The sequence below is a fragment of the Drosophila biarmipes genome, chromosome 2L (genome assembly GCF_025231255.1).
Source record: "Drosophila biarmipes strain raj3 chromosome 2L, RU_DBia_V1.1, whole genome shotgun sequence".
Lineage (NCBI taxonomy): Eukaryota > Metazoa > Arthropoda > Insecta > Diptera > Drosophilidae > Drosophila > Drosophila biarmipes.
In genome coordinates, this window is record NC_066612.1 from 1145042 (window position 1) to 1164605 (window position 19564).

The window sequence follows — 19564 nt, forward strand, 5'->3', positions numbered from 1 at the left end:
TGGGGAGTGGTTTTTGGGGGAATTGGTTTAACGTGGGGGTAGAGAAATAAATTAGTAACCTGCTGCGAGCCCTGGGTTGTTGTGGCCAATGCTCTTAAACTCCCGCCCAAAAACCCAAGATATTCCTCCCTCCCTAATACCACTTTTTGGTTCGGTTGTGTTGACTATCAGGGATGTCCCAGAAATCTCCGGTGAAACCGGAAATCCGAAAAAGTCGAAGTCCCAGAATTAAAAAACTATTACACAGGTGTCCGAAAATATGCAACAAAATATACTTTCCTTTCTCACTGCATACTTCTGGGCACTAAAGTAAAAAATTCAAAAACTGGAGACACTGAGCTTGTTTCGACTGGAATTCAGCTAGGAAGAGACTCTGGGACACCCCCTGTTATATCTCAAAATAAGTGATTTGTATTTAGGTTTTTACCATGATTACAGCGCCGCCCGCGATTATAACACGGGCCGTATGGGAGACTTGTCCCTCACCATTGCGTGCAATGCAAGTGTACTCTCCGATGTCCTCGTGCCGAATGGTGGAGATCCGCAGCTCGGTGCCGTCGTTGAAGATGCCCACCGTGGGCGAGGGATCGACGGGATTGGCATCCTTGTACCAGAGTATTTCCGGCGTGGGCGTGCCATCTGCCTGGCAATTGAGTATAATTGAATCACCTGCAAGGAAATGTGGTGCCATCGCCACAACGAAATGAGAATGAGAACGAGAGCGAGAGCAAGGAATTAATAAGGTAAGTGGTGGCAATTGTTACGCTTTTTGGTTTCAAGAGGACGAGGAGGAGCCGCAAGCCGCCTCCTTCCGGCTTGGCTGTCCTTTGTCTATTGTCCTTCGTCCTGCCACCATTTGCGGCAGACAATGGAAGCGGGCCGGCTCTTTGTTGCAGTCCCCTACTCGCCTCACTGGCCCCGTTGTCTTCGGCTTTCGGTTTACAGTGTACGCTTTTCAGGACCTGAATCAGAATTGTTTGTCTGATTTATGAGCTGCAGCGCCATTTTCGCCCAACGCATTTCCGGCCCCTCGAAAGCCGCCCATTGTTTCGCCGCCCGCCACTTGGACTTGTAAACATTTTAACTTTGATTAAGCGGCGGAAATTTGATTTGATACGATTGCGAGGGCATAAAGAGCTTATCGATTTTCGTGGGCCAACCTCTCACGCTCTTCGGAATCGGAAGATGACAAATGGGCGGCCATAACTCGTTCCAGAAGGATGGTGGCACTTTTTACGACTCCTGGGAGTACAAGTTCTCAAGGTGACAAACTCATTCGGGCGCTGCAACAAATGGCCGGCCATTTGACACACTCGAAAGTGGGCCACAGGCGTGCGGGGGTCGCACTCCACTTAATTCTGCGAGATGACAGCCCCCAAATAAGTTGGCCAGCCGAATATGCGCTTATTTATGGTCTCGCTATTTATCAGGGCGCAAAGCGGCTGGTTTTTAGCTCAACGTTGAGATGGTAGCCAAAATCGAAATAACGATATGTTATGTCGATACACGAGTTGTTCGATATGATATTTAAAACTGCTAACCGAAAACCAATTTTATTTCGATCGAATAAATTTATACTTCTTATGAAGTAGATATTATTTTGATATGACTTTAACGCATAGCCATATTTAACTATACACTGTACACACCTCTTAAATTTGTTCGATACTTCATCGATAAGTAATGTTTCGATTGTAATGGTAATTTTCACTTTTTACTCACCTAAATTAACGTATATAATATCCTCTGGCGTAACACTAAAGCGCGGCGGTGCATGTACGTCTAAGTGGAACCATGTACCGTTCTTATGCTGCTTGGGGTCCCGGTTGAGGAAGACGACCTTGCACTCGTACCATCCCTGGTCCGACTCCCGGATGTTGGTCAGGTTGAGCGAGGCGGAGCCGAAGGGCGAGTCCTGCGACACGCGGGACACGCGTCCCTTGTAGCCCTCCTCGATGTGCTCCGGGTAGCTCTCATACCAGATGTAGATGGGCAGATCGGAGCCCTTGACAGAGGAGGACATAATCGCACATTAGTTTATCGATAGTCGGCGGAGGGGTCAGAGTTGATTATTGATTGGTCTGTCTGGAATGCGTTGTATGCATGGAGTATGTGCCATGGCATTTGTACATACGACAACGAGAGTCTGGTTTCTGGTACGCTTCAACTGGAAACGGGTACACAGGTACATTTACAGGTACAGACAGTATTTAACCTAGGGTTATGATTCGGTTTATGAGTCGCGGGTTTCTTGGGGGATATGTACACTTACGGAAAACAGTGTGTGCTTAGGCGCTAGTCACATGCAGTCTACAATACACTGAACGCTTAAGTCTACGCTGAGTGCGACATGCAGGTGCAAATGGGGATTAAAGCTAATCGGGAATTCTCGAAAGTTTCCCGCTGAGACAAGGCAAACAACTAACAACTGTCGGAAATAAATTGAGTTGCGACATAGCTACACGCATACACGGCTGCGGGGGACATAACTGCGTTTTCCGTCTGTGTAAAAGCAAAATCTACAAACAGTCAAAACAAAAACTCATCACGTTAACGTGGAGAAATTGCGCTGCCGCATGGTAAACATGCCAGCAAACAAACATGCGCTCTCGCAGATACACAAACTACCAGATATATACACAGACATGGTCACACATTTTCACTGTCAACACGAACTCCCCAGATCCTGGGCTCACCACTTGCTCCTCCGTCCCTTTGCATGCTCATCAACAGCCGGAGGAAAGGCGGGAGGAAAGGCGGGTGGAGAGGCGGGTGGAAGTGGGTGGAAGTGGGTGGCCGTGGGCATCCCCACCCCACACACAGAGTATTTTTGTTCTGTGCCAGGGACACGCTGGCAACAATAAATCATGTGAGTGTGGCACAGCAACTAAAACGAGTGAAACAACTGAAACGACGAGGGCCAGAGAGATACATTTGAAATTCTAGCTTGTGCAGATAAAAAATGTGCATGTGAAATATAAATTTCGAGGCAGGCAACAAAAATTGGGGTTAACCTGCACTCGCCCTCAAAAGCTCAACCCATCCATGTGCGCCCGGGCCTTTGTTTATTTTATTCACAGGACCTGCCCCCCGAAATGCATTGAACCGAGTGCATTTTCGATTCGAATTCTCTCGCATGACCAGCAGGACCTGGACCCGGCCGGGCGTTAGCACCCTGTCTCCCCAGAAAGTACTAGATGCCAGGGCCCATGGACGGCGGCGTAATTGCGTATACGTAAATAATTGGTAAGCAAATTGCTCATACGCCACGTTATCCCGGGCCGGGCTAATCGATTTATTTCCCTAATTAGACGGGGGAGCTGAGGCGGGGCTGAAGATGGGCCTGTGTGTGTCGCTTATCAAAACTTATAGACGTTTTAATAATTTCCTCGGCTGACGTATGGAATAATTCACCCTGGCAGCTCGGCCCGCCAAAGGAGGGCCAAAAGGTCACAGGACACAGAGGCTGACAGGCAGACAGCAGACAGCAGACAGCCGAGGACCCGGGCCAAAATTAATATTCGCACTCGCAGAAGCGTCATAAGTTGGCTTGGCAAACATTTTTCCGCTTAATTTATTCAGTAGCAATTAATTTAGATTGCAACTAAGGCAACGCGCGCCCCTCGTCCTCCTGGGCTTTCGCTTTCGCTGGCTCCTTCTCTTTAAAGGGCAGGCAGGAAGGCAGGCAAGCAGGCAGCCTTTAATGAAATTCTTTCGCATTTACGGGCCAGTAATGTATGTAATTACGGGGAAGGCAGGAGAAATGCGAGTGGGAGAAATACGAGCGCATAAATTAAAAGCTAAAGCCATGTTAATCCCTTTAATTCGGCCATTTACCGACGTTTCCCCTGCGGTGTGCGTATTTTTATCGCGACAAAACATAAACATACTTTCTGCAGTACTTATAACTTTTGTTTGGCATTAAAATTGCTTGTAAAACTTTTAAGTTCGCTCGAAAAAACAGGAGGCAGGGGCCGCTATCTGCCCGGCCAGGGCACATACATGCGCATAACTTTGGCTGCATTCGCTGAGCGAAGGACAGTCGTGACTTTGACGCCCACGAAGCCTTCGTCCTCCTTATCCCGGCTGCCATCGCTGGCATTTTCCACTTTATTATCCCTGCGGTTTCCCTGGGTTTTTGCCATCAAGCTGCAGCGCAGGGCTTCGGCCCAAGAAAGTTGGCTTAGGCGTGCTGGAAATTATGGAAAGTAAGCTGTTTGAGGTCGTGGTTCAGCCCGAAGTCGCTGAGCTGAGGTTGCCCACGTTAGTTGGCTTCGCCAAACTTTGCAGCTCAGTGTACACACAGCTGCAAATATCGGTTTGCTACCAAGAAATTCAAGTAAAATATGGTACAAATAACTACTGAATAATGTTAGAGTGAAAGTGAAAAATGCAATTTTGAGGAGCTTCAGCAAAAGGACTTCATTTTGACCGGTGAGACTGGGGCCAGGTTAAACAGTTTGCTACTCACTAGGCATGCAGAGGAGGCTAGGAAAATAATTGGATTACATTACAAAACGGCAAATGAAAAAGATGAGTGGGGAGAAAGACGTGACTGGGTGGCGGTGCTCTATATGCGATGGGTGTTTCGTTGCGCCTGGCTCATCGATTGGAGTGGAATTTGCTTATCCTACGGGGATGTGCAGTGGCAGTTGAAATGCCAAAAATATGCCACTTGAGCTCGCCCTGCCACCGATCGATTGTCCGAGTGGCGGAGCTGAAAAGTTTGCGCAGTTATCCTCATGGAATTCCAAACGAATCTGTGCTCTGTTTATCTGCGGCTCAACTTTGCCAAACATTAGCATATTTCTGCCAACTCCGACTGCCACTTTGGGTGGCTGGGTGATTGGGTGGCTGGGTGGTTGGGTGGTTTTCGGGCGGTTTCGGGTGGTGCAGGCGGCATGAAAGAGTTTCGGAAGACTCGCAACTAAAGTCTTGGCAATGTGACTAATTTGTTTTCAATATTTTTGCTCGACTATGAATGGTTGTGGCTAATTGTTTGGGATTTGCATGGTTGAGGAATAAACGGGAGTGGAAACTGTTTTCGTTTTCATTTGGGTTTGCAGTGAGCGTGAGCAGCTAAGCTAGATTTTGTGTATGCTGTCGATTGCGAACGAATTTCGATTTGATTTGATTTGCAAATGGAATTTCATTTTCGATTTCTTTTATTGGTGGAATGTGAATTTTCGACTGCTTTCTTCTCTTTCGCTCTCTTCGGTCCGGGTGCTGTGAAGCCCGTTCCTTCAATTGACAAATAATTTGATTAATTTAATCTTTCGTGTTTTCGAATGCCGCAAAAATAATTCGATTCAAAGTGTCGAGTATCTGGTATCGAGTACCGAGTGTGTTTGTGTGTTTGTGTGGCCGGTCTTGTGGGCTGCAACTTAAAGGAGGCGCAAAGAATCCGATCCCAAAACCGATCAGAAGCGGCCGCTGGCAGCCGGAAGCCGAAAGCCTGCCTATCTCGAATGCTGTGAGGCTGGTGACTTGGGGGCGGGTCGGGGTGTCGGTAGCGGGATAGTCCCCCGATTTCAGGCCGGAGGATGGGGTTGATGGCTGAATGAGAACCAAGGCGAACTGAAACCAAACTGAGGAAATCATGACTCAAGTTACCAATGTGGAAACACATAAACACATACATCTCAAGCTATAACTTATGGTTATCTGTATCGCAAGGACATCAACAAACAACACGGGCATTGGCAATAGTTCGGTTATCGGATCGACTGGTAGGCTTAAGTTAATTTGGATGCTGCTTCGCAAGCTTTAGGCGCGATAATGAACTCAAAAGTAATCGAACTCAGGCTGAGTAACCGACTGCAGGGTTCAGGGGACAAGGCTCAATAATGGTATTGTACGTATTAGTTGAGAAAAACACTGATAGGTTGGTGGCTCTTTATTCGTTTACTGCGTGGTCTGTCTGTTCTGACTGACTGTTTCTTACTTTTTCTTGCTTTGTTTTTGCGTATCGGAACAACAATGTAAAAAAGAGAGTTTAGAGAAGAAATGTTAACTGTGATATCGTACCGTTTCGCTCACCTTCTTGTCCCACTGCAGGACATATGGCACGGGGTGGTCGTTGGGGAACTCCACATGGCAGTTGAAGATGACGCCCTCGCCGAGGATGGCCGTGATGTGCACGGCGTCTTCTGCAAAGGGATGAGAGAAAGGATATATCAGCGACACTCGAATACGACTTGTCACACATCGGCCAATGGGATCCCACCGCAGCGAGCATTCCCCAACGTGATGCGCCCATAATACGGCCAATTCCGCAGCCGCAGTCCCGTCCTCGTTATTGCTTTCTATTTAGACGTGACATTCAGCACGATTTACGTGGCCAGGACGAGTGTCCGGCCCGTCCCATCCCATCCTGCTCCCTGCCAGTCCCATCCGCTGACAGTAAGAATGGGAAACCCATCGTGCCAGGGGTTACTTTTAAATGGATTTGTTGATGGCTATGTCGGTCACATGTCAAGTGCTGGTCATTGACTGATGTTCCTGCCCGCCGCCCCTCCCGAGGGACCAATAGCTGACCCGGCTCCGTTTTGGTTTGAAATCAGTTATCCCATTGAACGTCGGTGATTGCGGATGTGTGTGGTCCTCAAACTATGGACTGAATATGCAGAGGAATGCACTCGGGAGCCACTTGGAAAAAAATGTGTGGTGTAGCTAAAAGTGGCCACAGCTATTCTGCTCTAAACAGCATAATTAATAACTTGTACTTAACATAGCTCAGGGTGTATTGATATTTGATGGTTTGTATATGATGGTTTGTGTTTCCAATGGCTTTCGAAAAGTGAGCACTAAACTCTACTTTTATATTCTCTGTGTAGATAGGGACAATAAGAAAATTTCAAGTCTGGTAGGTTCTCTAATTTAAAATGCTATTACTATAAGGTAGTGCCCCGAATTAATCACTACAATCAACTACCAGCTGCGTAGATAGGGACACTAGTCGTTACCAGGTGGCAAAGTTCATTGTGACTCCCCTACTTTTAACTCTTAATCATTAGATCTAGTTACTCAGGACATTTTTCTGGAATACAGCGCATCGTTTTTTTCTGTGCATGTTGGTTGACCCCTTGAATAAAACTTATTGACCACACGCACACACAGAGTGAGAAATCAGAGGGACAGAGGTCCCTGGTTGACGAAAAGTTGCTTCCTGGCATTTCAACCGAATGTTCCCGCCTTGACAACGAGTCGTGACATTTCATTAGCGTTTGTCACCTGTCTGCGGCCATGGGGAAGGTGCCAGGATGGGGACGGGGACGCCAGGATGGACTGCGGTGGGCACTTGACAGGCGCTGATTAGGCTCCTTGTTCCTGCCTTTGACGGACGCTTCATTTCAGTGCTGTGGCGCCCGCCCCGAGGTGCGAGAGTGCTGGGCATTATTTATGTATGCACCGCCCCCAATCTGGCACCCCGCTCGGCCCGGGGCGCTCCATGAGCTTTTCAGAGCCGTTGACATGGTCAACCAAGCTGAAAATTTCGTTTACAATTGGAGCAGAGCTCAAAGCTCGGCAAGCGGCAACGGAAATGCAAATGAATTGTCGGAAACAGCAGGACTACAACAGCAAACTGGAGACCAATCCAATAAGGGAGCATATCCTGTTACACACATGAGTGCGAGGGTGTGTGGCTGTGCGGGGTTGGCGTCCCATACAACTTGAAGATGCGACGGAGCCGGTGCAGCTGCTGCCGAGAGCTGGGAGTCTCTGGCCCTGGCATGATGACCCTAAACTTGTTAACAAACAACTTCTGACCTGCCTGCACATGCCACATGCCCCCCACTGCCATTGTATCCAGATCCAACTGTATCTGTGTCTGTAATAGGGTTAAGCAAACTACCAATGTCCGAAGGCAATCGTTCGGGCTGGCCAACCACTACTGAGTGGGGCGTTGTCCGGCAAAAAATCAACTTAATGCGCTTTGCATTAATTCCCGTTCCAGTCGCCTTTCTCATTGGAGATGGGAAAAGGCCTGTCAAGGACTTGGACCCCGGCCACATGTCATTGTTGGCCTCCTCTCCACCAGACACTCGACCAGTCAGTCACTCACTCATCCACTGACTCACTCACTCGCCAGCTCGCTTTATGCACTCCTCGCTTGTTGACTTTGGCATTTGCATAAATTTATGTTAACTTGGCCAGCTTTGGCAGACTATTTGCATCGCCACTCGGCCCCCGCCGGCTGCTCCCGAAAAAATACAGAAAACAACATCAGGAGCGACACAAAAACAATGACGACAACGACTTTGATGGGGTTGGCAATGGTGATTATGCTGGGAAGCCTGCACTGGGAGAAAGGAGTCCACAGCTCCATTAATCCTACACACTGTGAATACAGCCCTTCTGTCAAAATCACCTTGATCACTTCAAAAACTAGTCTGGTACCAAATTCTCTAGCTTGGTACAGTCTTTTATTCTATAACTAATGTGTCATTCGGTCTTACAACTCGTTGTAAGACCCAAACTGTTTCTCTCGGTGCACAGCCAAGGCACTTGTTCGTCTATTGCCCTGTGTTAATGTTGCAGACATGTCGCCGAGAGCCAAGCGAAGTACTCGAGGGTAGCAGGAAGTCAGGAAGTTGGGAGGCCAGGACGCCAAGTACCCGCGTGTGTTTCGCCTCTGTCGCGCCTTTTGATGGCGTTAACATGCAAAAGTGGTTTCATTATTCCATTTAGAATGTCCTTCAGCCAAAGGCAGACGTTTTCGCCACTCAGGCCCCTTCCACTTGCCCACCGAGCACTTGACTCGAGTTCCTGGCTTGAGTTATTCAGCGCGGCGCACTTTGTTTTCATTGATTAAAGCCAAGTCGAGTCGCCTTCGAGGAACCTACTTCGGCATTCCCCATCTAGCCAGCGGCCTGCCCCTCCCCCGCAACGCGCCAGACTTGACGTTGACCTTTCGACCGTGCTGCAAAGTGGCCATTGCGCTGACAAGGCGAAGGAATCTCAAGCGGTTTTTCCAATTTTCGGCTAAATTAAATTGAATTAATTCACTTGGCGAGCGGGGAACGGGGAACGCCACGGTACATTGAGCGGAGCCAGTGGCAACTTTTAATGTGCTTCGGAAGGATGGGAAGACTATCCGGAAATAGGACGGAAAATGCGAGTGAAGGCCAGGTCATTGAGTTCAGTGGCAGGCTGTAGTTCACGAAAGGTTCTTGGTAGACGGTTAACCCCAGAGCTTTCTTGCAGATGAGTTAGGCACGCTAAAAATACAATCGAACTCCAAGAAACGTGGTATTTCTGGTGAAGGATCAGAGGACGGCAAATTCAATTTGACTTAAAAATCGAAAAACAAAAACAGAAATTCCAGCACGGTAAATAAAACAAAACAGAATTCTGAAAAAGCCAAAAATTGTGCAAAACAAATTATAAGCCTGCCCAAAACCTTTGAAATTCAGAACCATCGTTACCGCTCCGGCAAATTCGATCACACATTGCAAACAAAAATCACCGTTTTCGGGGCCACCTATTGTAATCACCGAGAGATGCGCCGGGAACGAATAAATCAAAAGGTCTAAATAAAAGCCCACTCTCTCTTTTCTGGCCAGCGGTTCACTCGGGGCTGCGCCCAACTGTCAACTAATTGCCAAATGTAATCAGCTTTGGCCGCACGTAAGCCGCTTATTGTGCGCCATTAAATTTTCCGAGCTCCGAGCACCGGGCACCGAGTACTGAGTACGGAGTACTGAATAAAAATCAAGTTCCACACATGCGCCCTTTTCGGAGTTCGGCGGGCGAAAAGAGCAAAGGAACGGGCGCTTATCAAATTTTCAAAATGAAATTTTTGGCCGCGAATAGCCGAGGCTTTCGGCCATTCATTAGGCAACTTGATTGCACGGCACTCACCTGGAATGTTGTGCGCCTGGGCATTTTTCGCTAGCAGGGCCAGCAGCGAGACCAGCACGAGCTGGAGCACCTGTATCGTAGGCGTTGACCCTTGACCTCTCCGCAGGGGGACCCAGATGGAGCTGCCTTCTGCCCTTCGTCGGCTGCGTCTTCTCCTCGTCGTTTTCACTGTGAAAGCTGCCGTCTTCGCCGGCGATGCCGTCAGCGTCTTAGTAGCGGGAATCGTCGTTGGACTCCTGGAGGGGATCTCCAGGGACTGCTGAGCCAGCTGCTGCTGCTGCTCCTCCGGTTGCTGGGTGCTGTTGTGCTGGGTGGTGCTCAATGCCCGACACCATCGATGAGACCCAAGGTCCGCGCACACGCCCATGCCTCTGTTCCCATAGTTCGACGCCGCCCCTAACGTATCCTTCTCACCGGCAGTGGCGTCATCTGGAAAAAGAGAGAAGGGGTGAATTCTGTCAGAGGATGCATCGGCATTGTTGCGAGTGAATTGCGGTAAATGTTGCCATCAATGAACGCCTTGCAGTCGCACCTGGCTGCACTTGATGAAGCTGTCACGTCCCTCAGCCGTCATCCATCACAGCCGTCAGTGTCAGACGTCAGGTGTCACCGGAGATCCTCCCGGGCCACCTCCCGGGCCACCCACTTCCGACCCCCACCCCCAGTGGTGGGCCAATCTCCTGTGGGTCAACCCACCCCGTCTTCAAGTGCAGCTCGTCAAATATTTACTTGTTATTCAGCCCAGAAACCTATGTTTGATCCCAAAAACTGTTTAAGCTTTCAGTGAACTTTTCTAATTTACCTCCTAATGTGAGAAGTTTCAGAAGGTTCAAGTTAAGTCCAAGAGCTAGAACATTCGGAAAAACATTTAAAGGCACCCCAAGCTAGGCAAATTTGTTTGAAGTGTGGACTTTCTACACATACATGTGTCTTTCTTGGTGTGGAAAGGTGGAATTGGTCTAACTACTTTAATCAACACACCCCCGCTTATCTCGGCCGAAAATCAAAGACACCTCCCACGCAACCGTATTACAGAAAGTCATTTCCCCAGACAGGTAGACCTTATCGGGCATCTTGGACAACCTAAGCGCCGTTGACAAATTAATAAACAAAAGTTTTCCATTTCAACACTCCGAGGGCGCACACACGTCCGTGAAATTAAGCAGCTAATATGTTGTAGCTACAGCTGATAAGGACACCACTTAGCAGATTGAGATGGGGTGCAGCCCAGACCCTGGCAAAGAGCGGCCCAGAAACTTGCGAGGCTCCTATACAAATAGAGCAAACTTTTCCCCAATAAAACTTTGCGTTTTAATGTAAAACTCGTGTTGGATGTCGAAGACGGGTGGCGAACGGGCGGAGGCCAGGCCTTTGTTTAGTTTTTCCACCCGCCACTTTATCTAGGGATCGTGATCGGGGCCCGTTTCGGGGACCGCTGCAGTTAATTGAAATGGCATCCGAGCGCGTTTTATGAGGCGCCCACAAAGGTATGCAGAGCACAGAATACACAGAAACAGGTTAAGGAAACTCCCCGTCATTCTCAGTCGAGAACAAAGCCCGAAATGTGTTTTTAATTAAATTATTTGGAATGCTTTAAGCGGAATTCGCTCAATTTGTACCAAATGAAAGGCGGGCTCCCATCTTCCGGGACTTTTCTCCGCCATTACTTGGCCACGTAAATATAAGCAGCTGCCGTAAAACTCCCCTCTTAGCCGGGGAAAACACAAAAAGCCACAGAAACACAGAAAGCGCCACCCACACAGACATTTTAAATTGCAGGCAAAGCATTTTTGTAACGATTTTCCCTCCTGGAGGGGAGGGGGACTCCTGGAGGAAGAAGGGTGAAAAGCCTTTGCTTTCCTTGCTCAGTGTTGTCACTGCAATTAAGTAACTCGAGCAGAGCTTCCCCCAGGATGTGTTTTTGTGTGTGCGGGGGACTGATGGAAAGTTTCGTGGCTGACGGAGCTGTATAAACGTCATTAGTGCCATTTTAATGCATAACTTAATACATCCGGTGAGAACAGTGTAGTACACAGCCACACACACGCCAAGTCCTTGTGCGTTGAATTTAATCCTTTCTGGCATGACATGTAAAATTTTAATAACGTCAAGGTTTGTGGAGCGTTATTAAAACTTTTTGCGCTGCCAGCGCCATTATGACAAGTTTATTAAAACGAAATTTATTTATAGAGCGCACTCGAATCCCTCAGCGCTACTGGGCTCGTCCTTTGGCTCCTCGGCACTCCGACTCCTCCGTGTCCGCCACGTCCTCCCGCTCCTTCACCACCACATCGAAACTAAAAGCCCAGGCAACAAGCAGCAAAAATCACATTAAGTGTGCGGTGCCTGCTCCCCGAAAAAGGAAGAGCGCAAAGGATGCACGGGCCCACATTCACTGGCACAGCCGAAATAGAACAAAAGCCGGAAAAATGATTTCCCTTATGGCTGAATTTTCATTACCGAAATGCCCGCCATGGCGTATGATTTCATTTGTAAATCAGCTCAAGTTGAGCTGTGGGGACAGCCGGCATGCCAGCCATGCCAGCCGTACCAAACAATGACAAATCAGCCAACGAATTGCATTTGCTGATACCCCAGGACCAAAGGACGAAAAGGATGAGCCGGGACGGGCACAGGGGGACAGGGGGACAGGGAGGCGGCCCATCGTGCACTAAATCAGTTGATTGGTTCGCCCCGCCCCACTTTTGCCCCGCCTGTTGTGCTGGCTGGTGTGCCATGAGACCCATAACTGAATTGTCGGCCACGTCGTTGTCATTAAAATGTGTGTGCGCCAGCTTGGGCCCTTTCCCACGGACCAGCATTCGTCACGGGGCCCGCTGCACATTTCCATACACTCGGAAAATGGCTTAGACTCATTTGCAATGTCACCCAAGCCGAGTATGAAAAATGTTGAAGACTAAAAAACCTGTCCATATTTCAAAATATTAAATGCAATGTCAAAATATTGATATATTATAAAAATATATTGTTTTTTTTGACATAAAAACTGATTGGAACCATAGATTTAAAGTGTAATGACTAAACTAATTTAATCTTTTATCTAATATTGTAGTAGCACCTAAAAAGCTAACGGAATGTTGTTGGTGTGAACAGTTATACATAGGTATTTTATACTGCATACTTTTAGGCGCATCTACTCAAATATTTGCGTTACAATAACCCCCGCTGTAGGTCTCAGTTTATGTTTTTCCGGTCAGTGTACGAGTCCCCGAAAGCTTCCTCCTCGCACGGCGGCCATTTTATTTTCGACCCGTGCGGTGGCAGCACTTTATGGCATCCGCTTCCGCCGCCGTTTGCTGGTGCTTTTTGGTTGGCTGCACACACGGCGCAGGATTCAGGATTCAGGATGCGGGATTCGGGAGTGCGCCGTAAACACGGCCACCGCATCTCCGAAGCGGATCTTCCGTGCACGGACGACGGCTACTTGGCGCTCATTTGCATTACGTTCTGGGGATTGCTGATGATGGATGGCATGGGGATGCGGATGGGTATGGCGCTGGGAGGGCAAGGGGGGATGGCTCCAGGTTGGCAGCAGGCACTTTTAATTAAAAACCCTCGCTGGCCAACCGAAACTGGAAGCCGCAAATTATTTTCGCTTGGCTCACACATGGCCAGGACCTCTAACCCGGACTCAGCCGCAGCCCCTTTGGTTTCAGAAACTAATTAAGCATGTTGTGCGCAACAACTTGGGAACAGCACAGCACAGCACAGCACAGAACAGGACGGGACGGGAACCAGACTACAGCTCATTGCACTCCAATAAAGGCGAGTGCCTACTCCCCGGACTGGGGTCTGAGGACTCCGAACTGCGGACCACGGACTACGGACTACGGACTACGGACTTCTTCACGGACTTGTCGCTGCCACACCCCAAGACATTTCGACAGGCCCTCGAGTTTTCGTTTTCGCCCTAAGTGCTGTGTATGTACCCTGGCCTGGGTGTGTGCCCTTTGGCGCAAAACAGCACATTTTAAAACTTTTGCACACTGTGCGGTGGAAACTGCTAAGAAAGGGGCCATTTCATGTGCCGGTTTTGCACTCTTACAGGGGAAAAAGCAGACTAATTTAATAATACAAAAGTTTAAGCACATTTTTAAACAGAAAATAATACTTGAAAATGCTGATATGTGTAGGTGGTCAATATTATTATTTTAAAACATTCAATTTAACTTATTAAAAAAATAAATTTCATAAAATAAACAATTACTGATGTCTAGAAGTATGCAACAATATTTTTGAAAGCCAGAACTTAGGCTACTGCATACTTTTAGCCACCTATATAAGAGGGCTCAACAATTTTGATTCGCTGTGTAAGTTGCAAAGCTCCAAGCCCCGACGAGTGTTTAGAATGTGTCCCCCACCCGTTTAACTGCTGTTGCCTCGTTTTTAGTATCACTCATACGCCGCGTAGGGCGCCTTGAAACTTTAATGAAATGGAACGCCCCGTGCTTGCTTGGCTTACATTTTGGGAATGAGTCGGTGCCCGTAGGCCATCCGTCCGTAAGCTTGTTAGCGAGGCAGCAAGCCCGGAGAGGGCCTGAAATGTAGGCCAGAATGACGGAACAATGGAACCACACCAGTTTCAATTCCCGAGCAGCTCTGCATTCACAGTCCCCGGCCATTTGGAGCAGACATTATGTGGGAGCCACTACCATTTGATTATCCTGCCTCCTTATATCTCCTCGCCTGGTATCCAGCATCCTTGGCCCTGCTTTTCAGTGGCCAGCTAATTCCAGTTAGCAAGATAGGGCCATAAAGAGAACTTCTATCACTTAATCTAATGAGTTTTACCTTCCCACCGCGGGCAATTAGGCCGAGAATAGCCATAAAAGTTTGAAACATAACAGCGGCGCAGGCAGAGTCAATATATCATTAGGCACTTTGGCCCCGCCGCTAAATGATCCAAAAAGAAGCAAAAATGCGGCCAAATAGACTGTGGCCAAGTTTTTGGGCAGTCTCGGTGGGCAGCATGCAAACTGCCCGGCTATTGTACGATTTTAATTGCTCTAAAACGCTGTAATACAACACGAACCACAAATAAATAAAATTTGCTGACATCAACAGGATGTTTGTGGGTTCCTGGCCGGCCCCTGGAGGGGGCGGGATCCTGGTCAGAGCTGCGGGGGACGGGGCGGACGGGACAGACAGGACCTGGCAATGGAGGAGGCCACTAATGGTCCCGGGCCTTTGAAATTTAATTTCCAACGACTCCGGCGCACGATGAAGGCGGGCAGGAAATGAGGCAACGTGTGTATCGTTTATACTTTTTACCATTTAGTTTTCACTTTCTTATCGCTGCCCCATTACGCAACAGATTTTCATTCACAGCACACGGCCTTTGTGGCCGGCGGTTCCGTAATGAATTGTTTCGCTCGTGAGGCTTACTATTGGTCACTGTACTTGGCCATGTGACTCGGCACTTTTCCGCTCGTTCGCCCTACAGTTGCCAGAAAATGCCTGGATGGGCGTGGCTCTGGGCCCGGCTGGGAGGAAAGTTTGCGCTTTGAAGCAATTAAATTCTTAATAATATTTCGGAAAGTGCAGAAAACTTTGCGCTCTGTTTCTGTGGCGAAAAGAACCACCGCCGCCGTCCAACTTTTTCTTAGAAAAGATATTCGGCGGAGTAAAAGTGCAAAATTATTCCGGAAACTAAAAAGAGGTCAGCAGGGTGCCAAAGGGGAGGGGCGCGGACAAAGGCTGGCAAACTTTTATGCTTCATGCTTAATTGCGGCATTTCGATTAAGCAAAATTAATAATAAAAGTTTGTGTTATTATTTATGCAGTCCGAGAGAATGGACGAGCTGAATATCAAAGGCGAAGGAAAAGCGGCGGCGGCGGAAGTGAAAATTTAGCAAACTTTTCCATCTTTGCCCCGTCTTCTGGCCGCCCGTAAATCCTGTAAAGTGCCTGAAAAAAGAACTTTTCCACCGCAGTTCGACTAATAACTGCAGACATGCGTGCAGCAGAATTTCTTTGACTTTGAGCCCCTCTGGAAACCTGATTACTGTCCCGGAATCTCCTCCACTTCTTCCTCACTATTATGTGAAGTTTGTGTGTCTCATTTAACTTTTTAAAACTTGTTGAAACTAAAGCTCTCATACTAACTAAAGGGGACTTTAGTCTTCAGCGTCAGCTTCAGCTCGGGCTTCTCTGCTCGAGACTTTTCGGACCCACTGTAAAAGGAAGTTGGATGGGCTCCTCCTGCCGGCGATGTGGCAGTATATCAGACATCCTGCGCACAGCGAACCAGAACGGAATGAAGAAAAATAAATAAATGTAATGGCAACGCTAATGAACGGCCAACCCCCGTCGAATCTGCCCGCTTTCTCCGCCTTTCCGAGCCCCAAACAGGCGGACATGACCATAAACTTTGCTGCCGTTGCCTCGGCATAAAGTTGATTTCGAGTTCGAGTTCGGCGGAGAAAAAAGCCAGCGGGATTCGGGCAAAAAAGTTTAGCACTCGACGCCGCCGCCCGGGCCCAAGGATCCCGGGACCCTGGATCCCGGCCACCCTGTTTACGCACGTCTTTTGGTCGCTGCATCAAATGAAATGCTGCGAGTTGAATGGCACAAGATGGAGGGGAACGGGGCGAGGAGCGGGGCAAATCATGACTGAAGTGCAAAACTTTTCCCATTATGCAATAAATAAATTTCCATGCTTTAAAGTGGCAATCGCAGGGGGAGAGGGGCGGAGCTGCGATGTGGCAGCGACAAACGTAATTACGTATACGCCATGGAGCACGTCGTACACTCGACGGCTGGCCGGGCACCTTGTAATGGGCATATCAGCGCATTTCAAACAGCTCCAAATTGAATAAGTAAACAACAGCGCCCGGAGCCGGAGGACCTCTACTCCTGGCCGGATGCAGATGTTTGCTTAGTGCAGAGAGCGAAACGGGGGCGCCTTGGGTGTTATAAACATTCCTCAATGCTAATAATGTGTGAGGAGAGCGGGTGAAAAATGTCTTAAATTTATAAAACAAGAATTTAAATATTTAAATATATTATCTTCTGGTATAGAATAGAATATAAAATCGCCATGTTTCCCATTAAAAAGGAATATATTTGCCTTTAAAAACTACTCATAGCTAGTTCTTACATTTAAAGCACACTTTACAAAGTTTATTTGTTTTTAATCCACGGAACATAGAGGTACTCGAACAGAAATCGTGTGTCAAGCAGCCCTCCCGAATACTTTGAACATGAAATTGGGAAACTAGAGACGCTTCGTCCTTGGATATTTGCCTCCCGGCTTTTGTAACATAAGTCCCGGGTATTTGGATAAAATATTCAATTTCTTTGCACCGTGCAGGCCACGGGTCCTCATTTTTAACTCAAACATTTTTCAGCCAGCCGGGACCTTGCCGGGGTATTGATTTTCCGGGCTAAGCTGCTTCCTATGGCGCAAAGCCCGGCGATTTGACGAGTCCATTGAACTATTTGCCGCTGTGGCCCGAATGTCCTTATTAAAAGCAAGGCCCCCTGCTGCCTCCTGCTGGCTCCTGCCGCCGCCCGCCGATATCTGGAAACTAATAAAAAGGGTTCGTGCAGCGGCCACACTTTGGCAACTTTTCCGCTCGCCGGCCAAATTGATACTCGAGTATTGGTCAAAGGAGCGGGGCAAACAAGATTTCTGATTGCGCTTTAATGGGGCCTAATGGCCGGCGACAAGTGTGGCAAATTGCTTTAATGGTCGCTGCGAAATAATGAACACCAGTCCTGGGCCCGGGAAAGTATTTAGGCCGCAGCCTGTTGGTTCCTGCGAATCGGTTAACCACTTTGTGACTGCCCAATTTCGCAACATTTTATTCAAATGCACAACTTTAGGGTGCAGTATGGAAATATTTTAATTTCCCCGGCTTTGCACTTAAACTTTCAGCTTCTTTCCGCCCGGCGGCTCCATTCCGCAACCCCGTTTTCTGGCCAGAAGTTTGGCCCTAAGAAAACAAAAAGCAGCCCGCATAGTTATTAAAGGAGAAGTAACAACGAGACAGAAAGGGGGAGGGCAAAGTTGTCTCTGCCAGAGTTTTTCCCCCTCTTATCTGGGAAGAGGGCCCTGCCATATAGCAACCAGTACTTATTTTTTATCGCAGGCGAAAAAATGCAAACAATTTTCAACTTCAACTGCAAACTTGCTGCCTCTCAGCCATCTCGACTCCGGAATTTTTAGCCTGCAAATTGAAAATGCATTCGTGCACGGAGCTCGAGACCTTAAAGCGATTCGATCCGACTCGATGCGGGGCAGGTCGTGCCGACTCTGTGCAACATTCGGGCATTTCATGCATTTAAATCGAAACGCAAATTCGCATTGTTTTTGCATCCCTTTCAGTTTGAATTATTTTCTGCAGGGCCATCCAATTGCAGGGGAAGTGCCACGACTCCACTTGCACTGCCCAACCCGGAGAGCTGTAAAAATAAATCAACAACTGGGTCAATTTTAACGCTTCACTGCCAATGGAGTGTAAAAACCCAACAAAAACAGAGAGCAAGGGCCCAGAACAAAGCGTCACCAGGATGTGGGTGAGTGGTGCCGAGAGGTGCGATGGGCTTGGGCTCGAGTGGTGCGCCTTCTGGCGAAGCCCTGCATGTGGTGCCACCACCTTTCCATGCCTCGCCGTACTTCACCGTTCCCGCCCAACTCCACCTGAACGTGATGTGTGGGAATGTTGAGAGTTGCTTTCCCTGCACCGAAAAAAACAGCGCCACACTCGGTACCCTCACATTCAAGGATCATTTTTATCAGCTCTGTGTGCCATTATATTGCCTTTTAAGCTTTGCACATAGCCCAATGAAATTGCTTCAGTCATATCTTGAAATGGTATATCAAACCTTTGAGCCCCCTTTTCTCTCTGTGCATCTACCTGTCCTCCGTCTTGCCACTGCCCCGTCGATCGTCGACTGCAATTGCACGCTGTGCTTCCATCTGACGTCGATACAGGAACAAACGGCTGCTGCAGGAAATTCTGTGTATCTATCGCGGCAAAAGAAAAACAAGTTCGGGCGGCTCTCTTATACGGCCAGAAGACCTGAAGACCTGAAGTCCAATGATGTACATAGCCCGTATGTACAACTCGGCTCCAAGTGTAAGCCGATCTCGAGACCCCCAGCCCCTTGAGCACCCCATCTCCCGACCCCCATCTCAGCCAAAACTTCTACGCCTTCATCTCGGACTTGTGTTTTGGGCTCGAGTTTCGCTCGGTCCCACTATGTGCGCCAGTTTTTTGGGCGCCAACTCCGGAGTTGTCCGATCGAGAGAGTGCGGAGTGTGTATACCCAAGCACGGGGCCGCTGATAAAGTTCTCAGGCCTCGCAGTCTCGGCTCTGGGTCCACTCTAGTTCACATTGTTGGATAATCGACTCGGACCCCGCAGCTCAGAAATTCCAGCGAAGAAGCGAAAACACGAAAACCCTAAGCGGACTCACTGACTGACTGACCACAGCTTCCGTTCCCCGCGTGGCTTTTGTTTGGGATTAGGTGCTTACTGTCCCAACGAAACTGGGGTACACTTCCCTATAGGCGGTTTTGGGAAGCTAAGGAAAACTGTTGTTCCTCAATAGATAAAAGAAAACAAAAGACTGATAAGATCACCCTAAGTGACCCGCAATACTTATAATACAAAATTAAGATTTGTTATGATTTAAACCTTTTAAAGAGTTATAGTACTGAGCTGAATTCACT

The 19564-nt window shown here is 48.3% G+C and overlaps 1 protein-coding gene across 9 annotated transcripts in view; it reads right to left on the reverse strand.

Moving 5' to 3' along the window:
• LOC108029073 (protein turtle) overlaps positions 1-19564 on the reverse strand; it is a 40543-nt gene that overhangs the window by 18068 nt on the left and 2911 nt on the right. For all 9 annotated transcript variants that reach the window (XR_007763575.1, XR_007763576.1, XR_007763574.1 and 6 more), the window contains exons 3-6: positions 9865-10293; positions 6028-6149; positions 1723-2005; positions 428-669 (exon numbers count right to left, since the gene is read on the reverse strand). Coding sequence is in view for 6 of the 9 variants with exons in the window: in XM_017101146.3 (XP_016956635.1) it covers positions 428-669; positions 1723-2005; positions 6028-6149; positions 9865-10231 (1014 nt within the window). In the remaining 3 variants the exon portion in view is untranslated. The remainder of the gene's footprint in view (positions 1-427; positions 670-1722; positions 2006-6027; positions 6150-9864; positions 10294-19564) is intronic.